This window comes from Poecile atricapillus, chromosome 13, assembly GCF_030490865.1.
Source record: "Poecile atricapillus isolate bPoeAtr1 chromosome 13, bPoeAtr1.hap1, whole genome shotgun sequence".
Lineage (NCBI taxonomy): Eukaryota > Metazoa > Chordata > Aves > Passeriformes > Paridae > Poecile > Poecile atricapillus.
Genome location: NC_081261.1, coordinates 10582797 through 10603451, shown reverse-complemented (window position 1 = coordinate 10603451; position 20655 = coordinate 10582797). Strand labels below are relative to the sequence as shown.

Genomic DNA, 20655 nt, shown 5'->3' with positions numbered 1-20655 from the left:
GCACTGACATACTTTCACTGAATCACATTATTAGACTGGAGCTGAACTTGGGCAAGTAACACCCTGAGTACTCAGAGTGTAATACTCTGCTTGACCTTGTACATCACTTATTTTTATTTCACTATGTTTCACTTGACTCAGCATGAGCTGACTGTGAGTAGATAGACTTAACACCGAGTCCAGCTTACATACATTTCCATGTACTTGAATTTCATAGTAAGTAGTAGTAAGAACATATAGGAATGAATTTTTCAACTCAGTTATAGGCTGGATATTAAACCCTTAATGCTCCTTGAGTGATTGGATGTCCAGAGAAGCTGTGGCTGCCCCATCCCTGGAAGTGTTCAAGGCCAGTTTGGACAGGGCTTGGAGCAATCTTGTCTAGTGGAAAGTGTCCTTGCCTATGGCATGGGAGTGGAGCAAGATGTGCTTTAAGGTCCCTTTCAACCAAAGTCATACTATGATCAGTCAACTAAAAGTTCAGGAGTACCAGAAGTGAGGACATTGCATGCTGGTATTTGCATAAAAACTCTCTAAAATCATTGTTTTGCGAAACCTGGAGTAAGTCACTTAAAAGTACCATTGCTTGTAAGGTTTCTTGTGCCTTTAAAAAAAAAAAAAAAAGGGCAAAGTAGACCTGTTATAGTTAATTCATAAGATTACAGCTATTGATTATGAAGATGGTGAGAGGGTCAGAGAGTTCTGTTAGATGGAGCCACTGGCAGGTTATAGCTTATAAAGGGTGGTTCCTGGGATGTTCTTTCTCCTTGGGTGGTGAGATCATGTGGAAAGGAAGAGAATGGACTCCTGATAGATATCTGGGGTGTTCAGCTCACTTTCATTTTGTTCGAAATATAGTCATGTTTGTGCATTACATAGAATTTTTTTGTTTTTTGTTTTTTTTTTTTTTTTTTTTTTCCTTCAGTAGAATGGGATAAATTTCAGTTACTTTCCCTGTTCTGAATACCATATCTGTCACATTTCTAGTTGAGGGAGCTGCAGTCACCAGACACAGGCTAATTTCATATGAAATAGTGCCTTGGATAAGTTAGTAGTATTCTTTCATAATTGTAATTAGCAGCATTTTAATTACATTAAAAGTAATAATGTCACTCTTTATTCTTTGTTCTCAACCAAGTTCCTGATTATGTGCCTACAAAGAGTCATTCTGGAAGGAGGCTTAACTACACATCTGTAAGAAAGCTGTGCGGGATACTGCTTTATCTATGGTTTTTTTTAAATTTTCACGGTAGGAAAGTAGTGGGCAAGAGTAGGGAGTGAAATGAAAACCACACTTGAAGTATTCTGAGGCTGCTGAAGGGAATGGAAACATCCCTTCAGCCACTTGGATTTCTGATAGGTTTAGTGCTGCCCAGACATGGCATCAGATAAATCTTACCTTTTTGACTTGTTGAATGTGGTATAAATATATCAACATGTGAGCAGAGGTGGGTGAGGTTAAAAACAGGTGTCTTCTGCACAGGAGTGATGCAGGAGACTAATGATGGCTTTGAGTTGTCCAGGGGGTAAATGAGAGAGGACCACAGTGGAATCCTTAATGGGAGGAAGGTGGTTACTACCAAAGATGAGGAGTTAGGCTTTAATCTGGAGACCTCCTAGAATTCTGAAAAGGTCAAGAGCCAAGTTGTTCTGGAAGTACTGGGTAGATGGAGGCATTATGTAAAACAGATCATAGTTAGCAAATAGATTCTGGTTTGAAACTCAGTGCTTATGTACTTCATAACACCCCCTATGCCCCAGTTACCTCTTTGCCAGGTTGCTAATTTCAGCTTCATATTTGTCCACTGGGACATTTGACAAACAGTTTGTCTTTAAAGAACTTCTGTACATTTTAGGGTTCTTTTCAGAGTACTGCAACTGTTTTTATAAAATAGTTGGCTTTGTAAAAGCAGGATATCAGTATTTCTCAATTAGAGGAAGCTTTTTTTTCTGGGTAATAATGGGGTTTAAGGTCCCCTTTTCTTGTGAAATTGTTGCTTTCAATTTGTTTTATGTAGCAATCATTTTTCAAAATTCAGCATTGCACTAGAAACTAACTGCCCAGCGACTTTTGTTTAACAATTATATAAGAAACTGCTGTAACAATTGATTGTTAGTGAGATCCTTGCAGTCTCCATAAATAATCTGCCACTGGAAGGTGGTTATGGTTTAATAACTGTTTCCTGGTACATTCTCACAATACTTGTCCCTTTTTCTGTCATCTGCCCTGTGACTACCTTGATGTATAGGAGGAGACTGTAGTAAACAACTGTAAATTAAACTGCTATCCTGCTTTTTTGCATGCCCTCTTTTATCCATTGTCTATCAGAGCTTCAGGAAACCTTATTTTCTTTTTTCTGCAGAACTCTTTGAAATAAAATGTTCTATGGAATCCAACCTGAAAGAGGCTTAGCCCCTTGAAAACATAAGGAGATGGTCAGTTACCATTATTAACTTTGTCTATGTATTTGAATGAGTAAGGATGGAAACTGGGGCTCAGTGTGCTTGAAAAAGGCTTTTTTTATTGACTTGATGAACTTGTATTCAAGTTGTAATTCAGAAATTGGTTTAAATATTGGAGGAGTAAAACTTGCATCCAGTTTATGCAGGTTTTGCATTAATTGATAATTGGTGAAGAGGGAAGAAGCCACCCACAGAGATGATTTTTCTGGGACAGGTTCCTAAGAGGTTCCTCTGTGCCTAGCAAAAACCAATAGCTGGCTAGCTCTGAGAATTGACAGCCTATTGAACCATTTAGAAGCTAGGTCCGCCTCTGTGAGATTCACATTTTAGAGATGGGTAAGGCCGAGAAATGTCTCTGTTGCTTCTAGCTTGTGAAGAGGTAGCTGGGTGCCAGTTGGGCACAGCTGGGCCAGGCCGGCCCCATGTGGCCGAGATTTTCTGTCCCCTGAGGGGCGGTGAGCGGCTGCCGAGCCCTCACCGGGGAGTTCACCGGGGCCTGGCCTGGCGGGCAGCTGGGGCCCCTTCCCAGCGGGGCTGGGCCCGTTCCCGGCAGAGCCAGCCACTCCTTCCAGCGGCACTGCCGGGCCCTGCCGGCGGGAGGCTCTACCGGCGCTGGGAGCGGCCCCGAGGCCAGGAGCGGCCGGGGGCCGGGAGCGGCCATGGAGCCGAGACCGCAGGGCCGAAACATCAGCGCGACCGAAACAGCGGCACATGGCTGTGGCTGCCTCAGCAGGGCTCGCGATGAACTTTGTTTGTTTAGTTGCTTTTAGCCAGCCGTGCTGTGGACAGAAGGACAAAAGCAGCAGCAGCAGCAGCTTTTCTTGTTTTCGGCACTCGGCATGGAGAAAAGCGCTGAGTGAAGGCAGCAGCCGGCACGGCTCACACGGTGTCAGCAAAATCCCCGTGAGCAGCAGCGAGGGGCACGGCAAGAGATCTCCCTGATCCCAGCCTGGATGAGATCAACGGCTCAGAGCTGCTGAACTCCATAAAAACTGTTTTAATCGATAAAACTTGAGAACAAATGAACCTACGAACACCAGTTCTCTCTCGAATCAGGAAAAGTAAAGGGTGAAGACATGTAAGGAAAACAACATGGGACACAAATCAGTAAAGAAGGAGTCAAATTCTAGTTACGAGGGGATTGAGGAGATGCATTGGTCTTGGGCTGAAATTCTCTTTCTAAGGCTATGGTGAAGATATATTTTTGATATATCAGACTTTGTTTTTTCCCTGTAATTCATGAAGTGCGTGGGGGGGGGGATGCAACATTCACCCTCAGCCCATGAGAAAAGGGCACTTGTGCTAGAATGTGTGGATGCTGAAAAGCTGTAATCCAATGAGAGACTTCAACTGGAGAGAAAGATGAGAAACTTTGCCCAAGGATAGAAGAAGAAAAGCCAGAGATAAAAGAAGAGAACTTTCAGGTTTTTATGCTAGAAGAGCTCATCCTTAAAATAGTACCCCGTAAATTGACATGGCCCATGAAAGCAACTTTGAGAAAGCTGCAAGGCATGGGAGGGGCTTTCACACTGTAAACAGATTTTTTTTTCTCAGGCAGCTGATTCACTGTGACATTAAGCCACAGGAGAACTGTTTCTTGTGGAGAAGTCTCCGTGGCATGGCGAGAGAAACTCCTCTCCCTACAAGAACTGATGAAAGACTATTATAGAGGTGGTACCTGATCAAAAATCCCAGGTTTTGCCTCTACGTTGTCAGAGGGAAGGAAAGAGGTTGTGGGGAGGGGAGAAGTGTTCTGAAGGTTTTATTCTGGTTCCTATTATTCTTTTAGTTCTGTTAATAAAGTTTTCTTTATACCTTTTAAGTTTTGAACCTGCTTTATCCTCCACCTAATTCATATCTCGCAGCAGGAAATGAGTACATACTTCTAGTAGGTGCACTGGCCGTTTTAGCCAGTGCTGAACCCACCCCACAGGTACAATAAATCTATTCAATATTCTGACACTGGCTCATAATGAGAGAAGCCCTGCAAGATTTTTAAGGTAAGAGGCAGATCAGTCAGTAATACTAGGTACAAAGATGGTATAATCTTGATTGCCCTATTGCCTGGAGAATGGATTTGTTAATAGATTTGGCATAGGAGGAGAAGAATTTGCTTCTAACATGAAAGTGATGGCCAGAATAAAAGAACAGGATTGACAGATTTGTGGAAGAAAAATAATGTCAGCAAGTTAGAGGTTTTGTGTTAACTTTGCTTGTTAATGAAGAAAATTCATGTGAACAGGATATTTGAAGGAGATTACTCACAGCAAGGTTAGCCATAGGAGATATATCAAGGACCTGGAGGAACTTTTGAAGCCAATTATGTGACTGATAGCCTCCTACAGCTGTGAGAATTGAACCTCCAAAGGAAAAATACAAACTCTTGAAACATTCAAGATGTAGTCTTACTAAAACAAACACTTCTCTTTTCCCAGTCCTTCCAAAATCTCTCAAGTGGAGATAATTGGAATAATTCTACTCATGTAGTGCATGTCTTGGCTAAAAACAATTAGTTTTTTTTATAATGGTCTCATGGTTATGTGATATCTTTCCATGAGAGTTGTAGATACATTAATGACTCAGTTAGCCATTTCTCTTTGCCTTAGTAAAAGGAGAGGACCCAAATGCTTAGATCAAGAAAATGGTCATAATGAAGGAGGAACTCCAGTTTTGCATCCTGAGCAACAGCTTGGGTTGACATTGTAGCTTGTTTTGTATTAGTATTTGTGAGTAACAATATTTTACTATATTTTGCAACTGACTATGACTGTTAATAGTGTTTGTATCTATTCTGTGTGAAGTGCCAGACACACAGAAATTAATGTGCTTTTCCAAGACTGTCAGTGTTGGAAAGCAAGTATTTAAGTGAGATTAAAGATTTGCAATTTGAAGATTATAAAGATGAACAAAATGCCATAATTTAAATTTTGATGTATGTAACTTCGTTCTCAAACATATTTGTACCTCAAATGCACCATCTAAAGTCAGATCAGTTTTGCTTCTGAAGCCTGTAGTGCTGCTTTCTGCAAATACTTGTGAATTTGTACCATTTGCTGCAAAAGTAAACCAGTGGCTCAGAGCTTCTGTACTCCCAGCTTTTGCCAGTGTAAGGTATACTGGTCTTTTTGTCCCCTGATCCTTGATTTCCAGATTTAACTTGAATACTGCTTCTGCTTAGACTGCATCTGCTTTATCCAAGCTCTGTTCCAGTGCTCGTCAAACTCTGCTCTTCCTCTTTCTCATCTCCATCCCAGTCCCAATGTCTGGAGTGTGAATAGTGTTTTTCCTCCCTCAGCTCCCACGATCTGGACCCATGTGTGCCAGCCCCCTGTTGCCATACAATAAACCTAATTTCTGACAAACTGGCAGTTGCCAGTAAGGTTCTGAATTGTGGTAATTGTTGCCATAATTAGGATTTAAGTTTCTTCCTGTGTGACTATAAATATTGCAGTCACAATACAATACTCTGAGTGTATGTTTGCTTCACACTGGAAAGCTCTTCCCAACTAACTGTTGTGGATTATTTTTTCTGCTCTCTTAAAGGAAGTTTCAGGCTTACATCCCTGTGCTTATCAAGTCTGAGAGATTCAGTACTCAGCCCAGGATAAAAGCAGTGGTTATTCAGTGCATTTGTGGCTCTGGGTGAGGTGATGTTTTCCCTGGATGTTTCTGTTAAGTGGTGACTGTAACTTGCAGCAGTGCCTGACAGCCATTAAGTGAAGCAACAACTGGGGAATGTTACGAATTAATGTATTTGTAAAACTAATTAATTCAGATAGAGTTGTTCAGATTTAAATTCTTCTGGCAGAGCTAGTGCTGACATGAAAATACTCTGAAGGAAAAGGGACTGTGGATGAGAAGAGGAAGCATGCTAGTGAGAAGCTGTGTCCTGGTCTCCCTAAGTGCAGCACCTTGTATTGGGCTTGCTGATGTTGAGTAGGGGCAGGAAAGATGTTGCAGACCAAGAGTACATGGTGCATCCTATTTGATATAGACTAATCTTCTAAGAAAGTCAAAAGATGAAGAAAGACTGTGTTCAGACCTGTCAACTATATGGCCGAATAATCTTGTCTATATTTCCCCTGCAGCAATAATTTCCTTTTGGTCTGTTTACAGCATCAACCCTTTAGAAATTTTATGGACTGCAGTGGATGCTGATTGTGCCACAGAAAGTTGTTTTTTTTTTTTTTTTTTACTACTAAACTAAAGTGCGAGAGAAAGGAAATGGGAAGGAGTCACGTATGGTTTGTTTATAAGTACAGTTTCACTAAGACTTTGTAGTCCCATGATCTGGAATAGCTGGAAAGCTGCACAGAAAGTGGTAGGTGAGACACAGGCTTCCTCAAAGGGTCATTATATTTCGAGTATAAAGTAATTAATACAGAGATCTTCAGCTTCCAGCCTGCAAATTGAGGCATGTTACACAGCCTCCAAAATAATTTCCAATTAAAACTTTAGCAGGCTTAAGAGATAAACCTGCTAAATGTTATTATTGAGAGCTAATGCAGAAATGGGTTTTGATGACTGAGCATTAATTGAAACAGGTATTTTGCATTCAGCCATGTATCTTGTGGTGTCTGGTTTCCTTTAAACCATTTTCTGATAGAGTTAAGTATTATAATATTTTTCTAATGAAGTTACTTTGAAGAGCTCAGGACTTGCACACCATATATCACATAAACCCTGCCACTTGCATTGCTGAAACTTTTGGTTTGTGCTGATGGACCTTTTTTCCCATCTCCTTGTTCCGTTTCACAAATAAGAGACATTTGGAACTGCTCAGCAGCTGCTGTGATGCCCCCTGAGGTACTTGTGGGCCTCAGGCAACTCCCTACCAACCAGCCCCATTCTTCAGATAATGCTTGGGCTGAGACAAATCTAGTGAAATTGAGACCTTCATGGAGATGCTCAGAAAAACAGGTTAATCCTATGAGGATTTTGATGTTGACTATACTTCTGTGTCATGACTGCAATGCAGGAATGGCAGATCCTTTTCTGTCTACAGTCACTGTGGCTGTTACTGCCTGTTATGCAACTTTATGGGTTTTCTCTCAGTGTTATTTCCCAAGCAGTGGCAAAGAAATTTAAGTATAAAATTACATTTTTAGAGTAATTAGATTAGTGTTTAATAATACTAGTGGTTATTCCAGCCATTAGTATACTTGTGTGGTACATTCATTGGTAATGGAATGCATTTCATCTTGGATCTGACCCACAGCAGCTTTGCAGTAGATATCCAGGGGTTTGCTGGAACAACTATTCTGCACAAGAGGTACTCTGCAAGGAGAGGAAAAATGAGATGGTTTTCATAGCATCACAGAATGGTTTTGGTTGTAAGCGACCTTAAAACTTATCTCATTCCAACCCTCTGCCATGAGTAGACCACAATCCCAGGTTTCTCCAAACCCCACCTCAACCTGGCCTTGAGCACTTCCACGGATGGGGCAGCCACAGCTTCTCTGGCAGCCTGTGCCAGGGCCTCCCCACCCTTATAGTAAAGAATTTCTTTCTAATATCTCACCTAAACCTACTTAGGTCAGCTTAGAACCATTCCCCCTTGTCCTGTCACTAAATGCCCTTGTAGCACCCCCAGCTTGCACAAAAACATATTTTCATCTGTTAAAACCCCAGCCAGACATGTTTATTCCTTAAGCATCTTGTCTCTTCCAGGCCCAGTTGTGCCCTTCTGTACAAAACCTTTTGGCATGGAAGAAGGGCATCCAGGTTACTGGATAAGAGGGGTCATGGGATTCACTTTGCAGTGACGAGTGCAATTTGTCTTCATCATTATGTACCTAAAAGCAGTCTGACAGGCAGTTTGAGAGACACGCATAGTCATAAAAGCAGAATATCTGCAAACCCTTTGCTTATCTTGATAAACTGGTAGATCAGGGCCCTGGCTACATTCTACATGTAATACAGTATTGAGTACTGCTGCGGTAAAACTGCAGGTAGCTTTATTGACAGTCACAGGTAACTACTGTGTGTTGCTGACACCAGTTTACACAGACAGGCTAATGCTACGATTTTGTGGCTCCTGGAAAATACAGAACAGTACGTAAAGTGCCTGACATCCCACCTTTGATGGCTTTAATGTCTGAAATATCTGAAAATATTGTAGAATATTGTAAATTTGAAGATGCTTGCTGATTAGTGTTGAAACAAATAATAAGACCGTCTCAGACTCCATCTGTTTGTAGGCTGAAAGCTCTTGAGGACAGGCTGTGTTTTTACCTTGAATGTATATATGATACTCTGAGTAATGAAGAATGAGAAGCTATCAGTATTGAATAACTTGAGTGTATTGATATCAGGAAATGTTTGAGTAAAATGTGATAGCTATTGCTTAAATTAGTCAGTTTTGCCATTCTGGATGGATTTCATCACCAAATACTCAGGTTGCACAACAGCTGAATATGAGAATTTTCAAAACATTTGTGTTCAGAAAGCAGTGTTTGTTTCAAGAGCTATGTTCAAAATATGTTATGTTGGAGGTGTTTCTAAATGGTTTACTTTATGAAAGTAAGGTTTGGTATAAAAGGTCCAGTACCTTAAAGAAGTTTTATCACCCTGTTTTGGGGAGTGAGCATGAGTGAAAATAGGAGTATTCTCAGATACAGAAGGCTCCCTCCAGTGATTAATTTTCTTCTATTCTATATGTATCAGTGAAGTCAGGCACATACTCTGATGCCTGCACTTCTAAGGTACTCTGCAGCTCTGGAGAGATGAGCAAATCACACAGTGGAAGAGGGACAGATGAACCAAGGAATGTCACAGAATCACAGATTTGTTTGGGTTGGAAGGGGCCTTAAAGCTCATTTAGTTTCAGCCCACTGCCATGGGCAGGGATGCTTCAGTAGACCAGGTTTCTCCAAGCCCTGTCCAGCCTGGCCTGAGAATTCTTATCTGCAGTCCTGGACTTTTACATTTTGGTAGCTCCACTCTGATCCCATGGCTTGACCACCCATTAGTTGTTGGTATGGGATTTCATGCCAGTTTAACTTATATTCTTTTCTCAGATGATGCAAATGCTTAAGCGTTTTTAATTATGAGTAGCAGTGAATTAGAAGAAAAACAGAGTTTCTTGTAAATGAGGCATCCATAAATCAAGGATAAACAAAGCTGCTTTTGGTATATGGAAGACATTTTTTCCCATGACAGCATTGCAGACCGTTGAGTGAATTTGTGAAAATTAATGATGCAGGTGAAGTAGATGAATATTAAGTGATGGGAACATACAATAAAATTATAAATAAAAAACTTGTATTGCAGTTTTATAATACTGATTTTTCTAGGCTTCTAGCAGTGACAAGCTGTAGAATGATATTAAATTTAAGACTTACTTAAATCACACGTGTTAACAATGCCAATTAAGTTGTTGGATCATTTAAAACTTTTTTAATGGTTATACCAGTGGTGGTATGTCATTTCATAATTTTTTTATTGTAAGTAGAACTTCATTTACATTAGCTTTATGCTTTCTTACACTTTCAGTGTTAATTTAAATATTTTAATTAGATTATTTTCCCCACTCTGCTTAAAGCACTAAAGCATGTGTAATGTGCTGTACCTTAGTGAGTCTTTCCCAGTTTTCTTACGTATCTTGGCACATGTGACATCAGGAGGATGTGGCATTTCTGAGATGTGCTTTTGGTTGGGGAAGCTGCTGTGATGGTTGGTAAGCAGAAGTACTGAAATGGGCTTCTTGGACTGGACCTTTCCAGGAAGCAAACCTGACCCTGGGAAAGGACGTCCATGGTCACAGTCTTATTGGGTGCCAACTTGGGTAACCAAAAAGACTAAGTATATATATATATATATATATATATATATATATATATATATGTATATATATAATAACAGCTCCTGCAAACAGCACTGTGTGTTCTTGATGCCACAGCAAAGCTGTCTTTTTTTAGTACCAAAAGATAAGATTGCCCCATCTCTTCCAGAATGAGATGTACTTTCCAGAGCTCTCTCCTCTGAGAAACATCATGGTTCAGCTTTGGGTGGGTCTTTAATCACCAGCTAAAGACTTCTCCAAGTAACTTGGTGTCACAGAAATGTTACTTCTTCCTTGGAAGAATGTTCCATGTCCAACTTTGCTTTTGTTTCCCAAGTGGATTTTCTCTCCTCCACTTTCAAATCTTTGTTCAGCTGAACCTTTTCCATTTACAAACATTTAGGAATGAATGTTCTTCTGAAGCCTTGATTATAATTGTCAGATTAGTGAAGTATGTTGATGTCAGCAAACCTCTTAACTGATAGAGAAGCTAAATATTTGTGTTCTAGAGGAAAAATATGTAATAAGTCATTAAGAAATTTAAAACCCATGTTTCTAAAACATTATTGTGTATGTTAATTAAGAATGTTAAAAGTTGGTATTTTCAAGGCACAGTAGTTATGGCTGGGGAAAAACCATACGTGGCCTCCTTCTTTGGAAGGATCTCTGCTGTGGAATAATCAAACCATCCATGGTGTGTACAAAGAAATAATGAAACTTGACCTTCTGACTTGTTAATATGAGTTGTTTATTCTTTAGGATTATCTGGGTGGGTTTTGTCTTTGGAACCTGATCCTTTTCCAAGTATTTGGTTGTTGTAAAGTGCCTCATGGAGAAATGATAGGGCTAAGACTGTGACCTTTGTTCCAAGCACTGTTCTTGTCCTCATTAGCGTTTACTGTTATTACTTAATTAGCAAATGCTGCAGCATAAGCAGAGAGAGGCCAGACAGTGGCTGAATTTGAGGAATGTGTTTATGTAAAAAAACACAACTCTTCCTTGACCTCCAGGAGTTTGATAAAATGTTGTTACACAACAAAAATACTTCAGTTGAATAACCTGCAACAGGACATTTGTGCTTTTTTGTAACTACAGGGGATGTAGCAATAGTAGTAATCTGTTTTGTCATAAAACTGATAATGATTATTTCTGGTTTTAAAAAGGTGCAGAACCTGAAACTTCCAGTTGCACATAATTCCTTTAGAATTTTGGTGTTTTGAAAAAAACACTTTTGTTTTTAGTTTCCTCTATAAGGAATAGAATTAAAAATTATTTAACTTTTTTTTTTAAATTGAAAATAATCCGATGGCAAAGTTGATCTCACTTTGGTTTTTAGTTTGTAGAGAAATCCTAACATGGATTTCAGTTCACCTCAATGTTGGCACTGACATTAAAAATGATAGTTCTGTATTTTCTGAACTGAATTAACTGTTGTAAGCATGAGAGTAGTTTCGCCATTCTTTTTATGTGTTGCAAAAGCATGAGACTCTCATGCCTGGATTATATGCTGTGTGGAAAAAGCATGAAAGAAGGCATGGAACTTTGAACTCTGAGTTTCTTACTATAGGTGTGTGAAAATGCCTGTTTTTGTATATGAAACTTGTTCTTGTCTAGTCTGGGTGAGAAAGTTTTACTTGTCATGGCATTTATGGCTATATTGCAGACATATAATTTAAATATTTTTTTATTTTCCTTCAGTAGATGGTTAGCAAAATCAAAACTTGACAGTGGAAGCTGCCATACTCCTATTAATTGTAATTCTTTATCATAACTGGATTACACTGATAATTTCTTTGTTTCAATAGTCTGAAGCTTCACTTGAGTAACTTCACTGTTTCAGAGACTCACAGAATGATTTGTGATGGAAAGGACATTTAAGCTCATCTGGGTGCAGCCCCTTGCCATGGCCAGGGACACCTTCCCCTAGGTGAAGTTGTTTCAAGCCCCATCTGACCTGGCCTTGAGCTTCCAAGGGTGGGGCAGCCACAGTTTATCAGGGCAGCCTGTACAAGGGCCTCACCACCTTCACAGGGAAGAACTTCTTCCTAATATCTAATCAAAACCTCCCCTTCTTCAGCTTAGTTTAGTTTAGTTAGTCTTTTAGCTTCAGTTTGGTTCCTTAAATTCTTTTCCCATAGTTGCATATATCCCACAGAAGTTTTGGAGTGTTGTTTATAAATACGAGTCTTTTTTAATGTTCTGTATAAAGTGGTGGTGGTTTCAGTGGATCTTTACCGTTTTGATGACCGTGTATGTAACTCAAATCTTGTGTGGCTGGAGTTTCAGATGTACTTTTTAAACATAACCTCAGTGAAAACAGATGGAGCTGATGCACTTTTTAAGGGCTTGTCTCCACTCTCAACTTCCTTCTAATTCATGCATTGATCCCTGCTTTTCATTAACCAGTTCTTCAGTTATCTCACCTGCTGGGAGGTGCTAAAATGTGATTGATGTTAACAGTCTGAGTTTGCAGCATGACAACTACAACCACTGAACTGCTAATCCAGCCACTGTACTGCTCATCAAGGAGTTTTGTGTGCTGGGGTCGTGGAATCACTTTTCCTCCTGCCCAGGGAGTGAGTAGGTCAAGCATTCCCACCTCAGGGTAGTGGGTCAGGAGTGAGAACCAGCTTACTTAATATGCAAATCCAGATATATTCAATTCCAAGTACCACTACAGTCACAAATGGATTGATTTGAGAGGTTACTGGTCTGTAAAACACCCCACACATCCCCCAGCAGTGTCTGGCTCAGTCCTCTTTTGCTGGTAGCTCCAGCACCCTCAGATCTTGTTGCATGGTGCTTTCTCCAGAGGTGATTTCTCTAAAGTCACCTCTGTTGTTCAGTGTCCTGAAGGAAGTCTGTTAGAGTTGAGCTAAAGCACATCAGGTTGCTTTTAGCTGCTTTCCTCAGCTGCTGTCTTACACTGCCCATCATGCTTTGTTACATTTGTGTTCTTTCCTACTTCTTAAACAGAACCCATCACCATGACCCATTCCTTGTGAAGGTGCAAGTAGCAACATAAGGACAGAGCTCACAGGTTAAGGCTCAATATTAGAAAAGAGGTTCTCTGTCTCCCCTTCACTGGGAGGATGAAGGGGTGATGTAGAGTTGAGGAAATTCTCACTAAAAATTCTGTGTCCTGAGTTGTATTTTGGAGTCTTTAGAATTTATGTATATTTGTTTTTACAAGGCATGTTTAATTAAAATTTACTAAGGTTTTCTTGTCAGAACTGAAATGTATTATGAGTGGTTTTGAGTATCTGCAAGTAATAATGATTTTACAAAAACACATTCTTTATATTTGGACTTTATATAGCAGGCTGTGATGAGGGGTGCTGTATGGTAATGATACTGTCTGATTAGCATTTTTCATACAATAGTTTTCATCAGTTTTTCTTTGTTCTTTTTTTTTTGTTTTTTAACAACATAGACCATTGCAAATTATTTTTGCTTACTGAAAAGGTAAAATAGACTGTTCATCTCACTACTTTTCATTTGCTTTTTTTCCATTCCACTCTAGTTTTGGCAAGCAGTCTGGAGGAAAGCGAGGATGCGAATGTATCATTTTGGAACCTTCAGAAATGATTGTGGTAAGACAGATTTTTTTCATATGTATATTTAAATCTATTGCTGGTTTCAGCAAATTCTTTCTATTTTACAGCAGAAAGCTTATTGTAGAGTATTCTATGAAATTGCAGTAAAATTGCCTTGATTTCAATTATACCTATGGCTGCTCTTGTAACAGCAGTAGCTATGTAAATTTAATCTAGATGGGTAAATGATGATGATGATTAGGTCATTCTTTCTAAAATTACGCTTACTTGAGTTTCAAAAGCCTAACAGTCATGGCTGAGCTGAGCATTCCTGAGCCAGGCTATGTCAGTCTTCTATCTTGAATATTTTATTTACACCCCCATTCCCCATTTCATGGCTTTTACTGGTCATGTCTGGGTGGAAAAATGTTCTTCCTCCAAGCCTTTGCAATGCCACATAGTGTGAAGGCTTGTAGGTAGAAGGAACATGAGAGCCAAGCTTGAAGGGTAAGACTTGTCACCATCCTTAATGTCCAGGATTCCTTCTGCTTCTTCAGAATGCTTACTGATACACTGCCAAGTACATATATAGATGCATATATATGTGCTTGGAGAGTGCAGCTTAGTCCTTCCCAGGTTGTTGTACACATGCTGTGAGCAGCTGGAATATTAGGATTGCTTTTCCATTGTGAAGAGTGATGTTGTATCCCAGCAGTGTGCCTGGGGACACAGGCAGATCTGTTCCAACTTTCACTTTAGATGTTTTTAATGGAGCTGAAACAAAGCTGTTGTGCTCACAACCCACCTGTCTGTTAATCAGAATCCAATCTCCAGACTGCTATTGATTTAGCTGCCTAGATCTAGAATACAGTAATATTAAAACTAATATTTGACAGTGTCTCTTACTGAGCATGTAAATATTCAGCTTTCATAAAATATTTGTTTCTCATAGTGCATTACCAGCTGGGATGTCAGCAGTGTCCTTGTCCACTTGCTGTCCTTTGTGCAGCTTTGCTCTGTGCAGTGTCAGTCTGACTGCTGGTGGGCTCTGATAGCATTAGTAATGTGCCCTGTGCTGCAGCATGTATGCTGCAGTCTGCCATGTAATGCAGGTTAAAAGTGCAGGAAACCTGTCTTCATGCTCTGGAGTGAAACAGTTAATTTGTTGTATTCCAAATTGTCCAGTCTCTTTTCAAAGCTGGAATTCTGGGGGGGAGATTTATGCCTGAAGGAATGCCACAGGACTATTTGGGTGTACAGTCATGTCACGGGAGTGCCCCAGGCCCTCTGGTTTGCATTTGCTGCTTTGCATTTTTACTTTTTAATTGCAGCTGCCAAGGATCTGGTTTGCTGAACTGAGCATCTGGTGTACTGTGTGCCTGAGTGCTGTGCCTGGGCTGAGCTGAGTCCTGCACCTCAGTGCTCCTGTAGCAGTGACAAACACTCACCCTGTCATATCTATTACTAGGTATTGGGGAAAAGCTCTTTCTGTGAGGGTGGGGAGGCCCTGGCACAGGTTGTCCAGAGAGGCTGTGGCTGCCCCATCCCTGGAGGTGTTCAAGACAAGGTTGGATGGGGCTTGGGCCTGCTCTAGTGGAAGACTGGACCAGTCTGGTCTGGCTGGTGGCTTGACTCACTGCAAGTGCATTTGTAAATTTACATGAAAAATATTTAATGGACAAAGGAAATCTTAAGAAATACCTACATCCTTCTTTGGTCATATCACCATTGCAATTAAAAAAATTAATGAAAATAGAAGTAAAAGAGGCGCTTCTGTGCAATGTGTGCTTCCAGAGAGAAACGGACCTTATTGAAATATTTATTCAGGAAACTACTGTTGCATGTGTGACTTGAGTAGGCACAACTGTGATATGTTTTCACAGGAACACAGTATCACAGTAGCTGGGGAAGCGAGCATTGGCTATGTCAGCAGCCTCACACACTGCTGGGTGTTCCTGAAGACAAAGGCATAGCCCAGGCAGCTGTTTGCTCTGTTCTGAATCTCTTGAATTGTCTGTAATTGTGATTAAACACCAGTGAAAGACACTTGGAAATATCTTGCATCCTTCTCTAGAACTTCAGTATAATTTTTCAGTAGGAAAATCAGAAAATTAAAAGTGCAGAGTAGTTGCCTCATTATATTTATGATCATATTTTACGGGTAAATGTAGCTAAAGGTAATATTATCTGTATTTTCTAGGAAGCACTTCAAATACTGTGAGAAAAAAGCATCAGTGTGGTGACATGCACCTTGCTAATGATCTTCACAGACACAAAGAGTACTTGAGTTTCAGTTCCCTGATTAACTCTTATTAATTTACCTTAAATCTTTTATTTTCTCTAGTTTTTAATTTATAACATACTAATTTGGTTTAATACATAATGAATATTTCTCTTCAAGGAAAAGTCTTAGTTAGCTACTTTAATGGAGTTAAAGAACTCTATCATTTCTTGCTGGTGACTGATTTTTTTGAGATTTTTTTTCCTTCTCTCCTGTAATTTTAGAATGTAAATCAGTTTTGTAGTGGGAATCCTCTGGGTACAGACCCATTTTAAAGGCCATAGTATGTGGTCAAGTTAATGAGGATAACAGTTAGTGTGTGAATGGGCATTATAACTAATATTTTTGGAGGTTGAGTATTGAATTAATAATTGCCCCATTTATCATTTAAGAAGATGGCCCAGAATTGCAGCATATCTTGGTGTATTGAAGGGTCATTATTGTTGTTCCTTGGTGCTTTTATTTTCTTGTTCAGATCTAAGCATACGATTCCAGAAGAGCAGTGTGACATTTGCAGGTAGAAAATATTTCATTGCTGGTTTCAACTGCAGAGTGAAACAGGGCAGTCCTATGGTTCTCCTTGATTTCTGTGTGGCAGCCAGTGCCTGGGTGAAGCTGGTGGTGTGGGAGCATCCTGCTGCTGCCAGAGTTTGAAGTTAATAAAGAACACCTTTTGATTAGGATATGGCCAGTTAATGTGCTGTTCCAGACTTCTTGGCACAAGAGCACAAATCTCCTGTTCTCCTGATGAGGAGCATGATGAGGGAACTGGGGGTGCTCAGCCTGGAGAAAAGGGAACCTCCTCACTCTCTGCAACTCCCTGACAGGAGGTTGTAGCCAGGTGGAGATCAACCTCTACCTCTCCCAGGTAAGAAAGGATAGAATGAGAGGAAATGGCCTCAAGTTGTGCCAAGGGAGGTTTAGATGAGGGAAATTTTCTTCATAGAAGGGGTCAAGTCCTAGCACAGGCTGCCCAGGGCAGTGGTGGAGTCACCATCCCTGGAAGGATTTAATGGACTTGTAGATGTGACACTTGGGGATATGGTTTAGTGGTGGGCCTGGCAGGGCTAGGGGCATGCTTGGACACAATGGTCTTTTGAGTCCTTTGCCAACCTTAACAATTCTATGATACTGTATTGAAAATGGAATAATGGGAAGCAGTCTGTGGGACTCCATCTGACTTGATGGCAGGCTGGTTCTCCTGGCTCTGCAGTGGCCCAGGGAATCTGTCCTCCCTTTGCTCCCACACCGGGACCCAGCTCACAGCATCTGCAGAGAAGCTGAATTCCTCCATAGGGGTATGATGAAGGTGACACCTCTCTGCCAACAGGAATTTTTAGTTTTAACCAGGTGAAAGCTGGTGGGCTGAGTGAGGTGCTTAGGTGTGCCTATCTTGTTGATGCGCAGAATACCAAAAACAGTTCTTGTAAATTTTAAGTGTTGACAACTTGGTGGTCAGCTGGACTCAAAATACTGCTCGTGCTGGTGGTACTAAGCAACTGGAAGTTCAGTGGCATGGGGGTCTTTCCAGTTGTTTCTGATTTGCATGTTGTTTTTGTCAACAGCATTTCACTAATCAAAGGAAGCAGGTGGTCTCATTTTCCACTGCTTGTGTGTTTTGACTTGGTGCTATCAAATAATTTATTTATGCTTATGTCTTAGTTTTCAGTTACAATTGTGAAAGAAAAAATAATTTCTTCTGTCACTGAGTGTTTAATTTAACCTTAAAAATAACTGTTTAGTTTGGGGCTTTTTGATAATAAGGGTTATCTGTGTTGGAAGAGTCTTTGTCCACCTCAGCATTTTCTCAGGTCCAGGTTAATCTGTCCTGTTGGAGAAGTTCACTGCTTATTTTGGTTTCTGTGATCTTGTAAGACTGAATGCAGAAGAAAAAGGATAATGCATTTATTGAAGGAGATCACATACAAAAATAAAAAATTGTATCAGCACAATTTTGTTTATTTAATGAATAACTCTGTACAAACCAAAAATTTCTTATGTATGGAGGACTTCTGTACAATTTGAGAGTAACATTGTTTCTAGCTAGAAATCCATATTTATGCTACCTGAAGAAGGGCTTCTATATCAATAATCCTGGTGCATTTTTTGATGATACTGGATGCCCTGTCTAAAAAGATTTTTTTTTGTTTCTTTTTGTGTTTCTGCCTGCATGCACTGTATTCTTTACACCCTTATACCATTGTGCTTATAGAAGTGCTGCAAATAGATATCTTTGGTTCTTGTCCTGTTCCTTTGCAAAGAGGTAGTAAAATTACAGTGAAATGTGTGGTTATCCCTTGCTGGGGGAATTCAGCTTTTCTGATTTATTTTTTTGACAATATTATGATGTGAGCTTCATTCTCCTTTTCTAACTTTTCTAACTATTGTATCTTTAACCCATGTTACTAATACATGATTTCTCTATGGAATCAAGAAAAACCCACAAGACAAGCTCAGCTTCTTGCACCTTCCTTTGACCTTAGACAGACTGTAGGTGTTAGGAAAAAGTGATGTGGAAGCTACACGTGATCATGCTTTTGTGATGGTGTAGTTTGGTTACTTTCCTGTTTCTGTCTGTTAAGTCTTTCTGGGTTTCATTTCTTTGTGTCTTTTGGATTTTAATTTTAAGGTAATTTACCTGATTATGTGAAGTGAGAGCTGTGTAAGATCATACAGAGGTTCTTCTGTTCCTGTAGTATAGTCTTAATGTTTAGGAATTTCCAGTGAAATTTAGAGAAAAAAAAAAATTAAAAATAAGCCATTGAAGACAGTAGAAACTTCTGTGTAGTAAATACATTGCCTGCTGCAGCCTATTTGCATGCATGTCTGCCCTGTTTCCTGCTGGGATATATTTTTCCAAAACATCAAAAGGAAATGGGAAAGGATGAGACTGCTTTTTACAGAAAAAAAAGAATTGTAGCTATTGACATAAAAGGTTTCATGTTGGCTTTTACTAACAAGATAAATTTACCTAATCTTTAATGCTTAGTCAGAAATAATATTTAACATCAAGATATCAATCAAGTTCCAACCATTTCTCTATAATCCACTTCAAGCAATTAAAAGGCTGTATGACCTAGATGAAGTAGCCATTTATAAAAAGCTGGAATATTTAAAGTTGTTTCGCTATGACGGGTGCTAAAAATAAATTACACTTTTAAAAATTACACTACTAAAAATAGGATATAATTCAATATTTCTGCCAGATTGTAAATACACAAAAAATGGTAATTTCTATGCTGAAGATAAACTTGAAATGAGCAGTGCCTGTAACTCCTTCATGGTACATGTGGGTGCAGAAGGCTTTCTACTGATGAGTGACGTTGTTTAGAGGAGATGTGTGCCTTTTTTACTTTTTTTTTTAAATACGCTATTTCCCGGAAGGAAACTGTGGCCTCCGGCTCATTGTAATAAGGCACTTCTGAGATCTGCAGCACTGGTTCTCTGAAACTACCACGGTGCTTTTCTTAGAAAAGTTTAGCTGCCCTGAACTTATGTTTGTTCCTTCCACATGAGCTTCATACGGCTCCATCAGCTGTCAGTGCTATGGAAAAACTGGATGTTTAACCAGGAGCCTGAACATGTGTTTCAGGTGGAGAACTCTAAAGACAATGAGGAAAACATCTTGCAAAGAGAAGTCCCACTCCGGCAGTCCCGTCGGAGGTATAGGAAGATCAACCTGAGGGGTGAGCGTCAGACCATCACGGACAATGTGGATTCCAGCAGCTACATGTTGGTGAGTCTGCTGTCCCTTGGCCCATCTCCTTGGCACTGTGATGTCTGCATGGCTGGCTGGAATGTTCTTTTGGAGACAGAACTGGTGAAGTGAAGTAGTCCATGCTTGTTGTTTTTGAGAACACTTTTTTTGTGCTGGGGGGCAGTGAAGTGGTTTGCATTGGAGCACCATAGGTGGAAGTGAAGGTAGTAATTGGAAAAGATTTTTTTTTTGGGTTTAGGGATCTTCAGCTGAGCACTATAAATAAATCTTAACATGCTCATTGGACAGAGAAATGGTATTTCATCATTTTTTGTTGGTTTTACCTGGAGTTCTTTTGGTAAGATGTAGGAATTGGTGGGCTTGGTTTTTTTTCCTTAATAAAGTTGAACTGTGCTTTAGAGGTGAGTTATTGCAAATGCAGGTCAACACAGCATTAATGCTCTTGTACTTGGTTATGTTAACGTGCTTAAAAACAGTGTAGTGGTAGTTTGAGCATCAAAAAGAATAGCGACTCATCTGCTAGTCTTAAATAGCAGCAGAGACTATAAACTCTGCACTCTGTGAAGGCATGTACCTCTGTGGTTTCAGGGCTGCAAAGCATACATGAAAGTTTTTCTTCACCATTATTTTTCAAACTTCCTGCCTGGTAACAGGATATATGTGATCTAGACAAATAATTTAATTGAAAATAATTGTTTTGGATAACTCAATCTGCTTTGAAAATCAAAGGTCAAAACCAGTACTAGCATTGAATTGCAGGCCTGGAATAGTATTCATGCTCAGAAGAGAAAAAAACTATTTCTTCCCCCTTTTCCCAATCTTCCTTTTCATCTCCCCAAAGGAGATACAGTCTTAGTTGATAGGCTTCAAAATA

The 20655-nt window shown here is 39.9% G+C and overlaps 1 protein-coding gene across 13 annotated transcripts in view; it reads left to right on the top strand.

Annotated features, from left to right (window-relative positions):
• RAPGEF6 (Rap guanine nucleotide exchange factor 6) overlaps nucleotides 1-20655 on the top strand; it is a 122333-nt gene that overhangs the window by 25979 nt on the left and 75699 nt on the right. For all 13 annotated transcript variants that reach the window (XM_058848727.1, XM_058848721.1, XM_058848730.1 and 10 more), the window contains exons 5-6: nucleotides 13770-13839; nucleotides 19656-19799. In XM_058848727.1, coding sequence (XP_058704710.1) covers nucleotides 13770-13839; nucleotides 19656-19799 — 214 coding nt within the window. The remainder of the gene's footprint in view (nucleotides 1-13769; nucleotides 13840-19655; nucleotides 19800-20655) is intronic.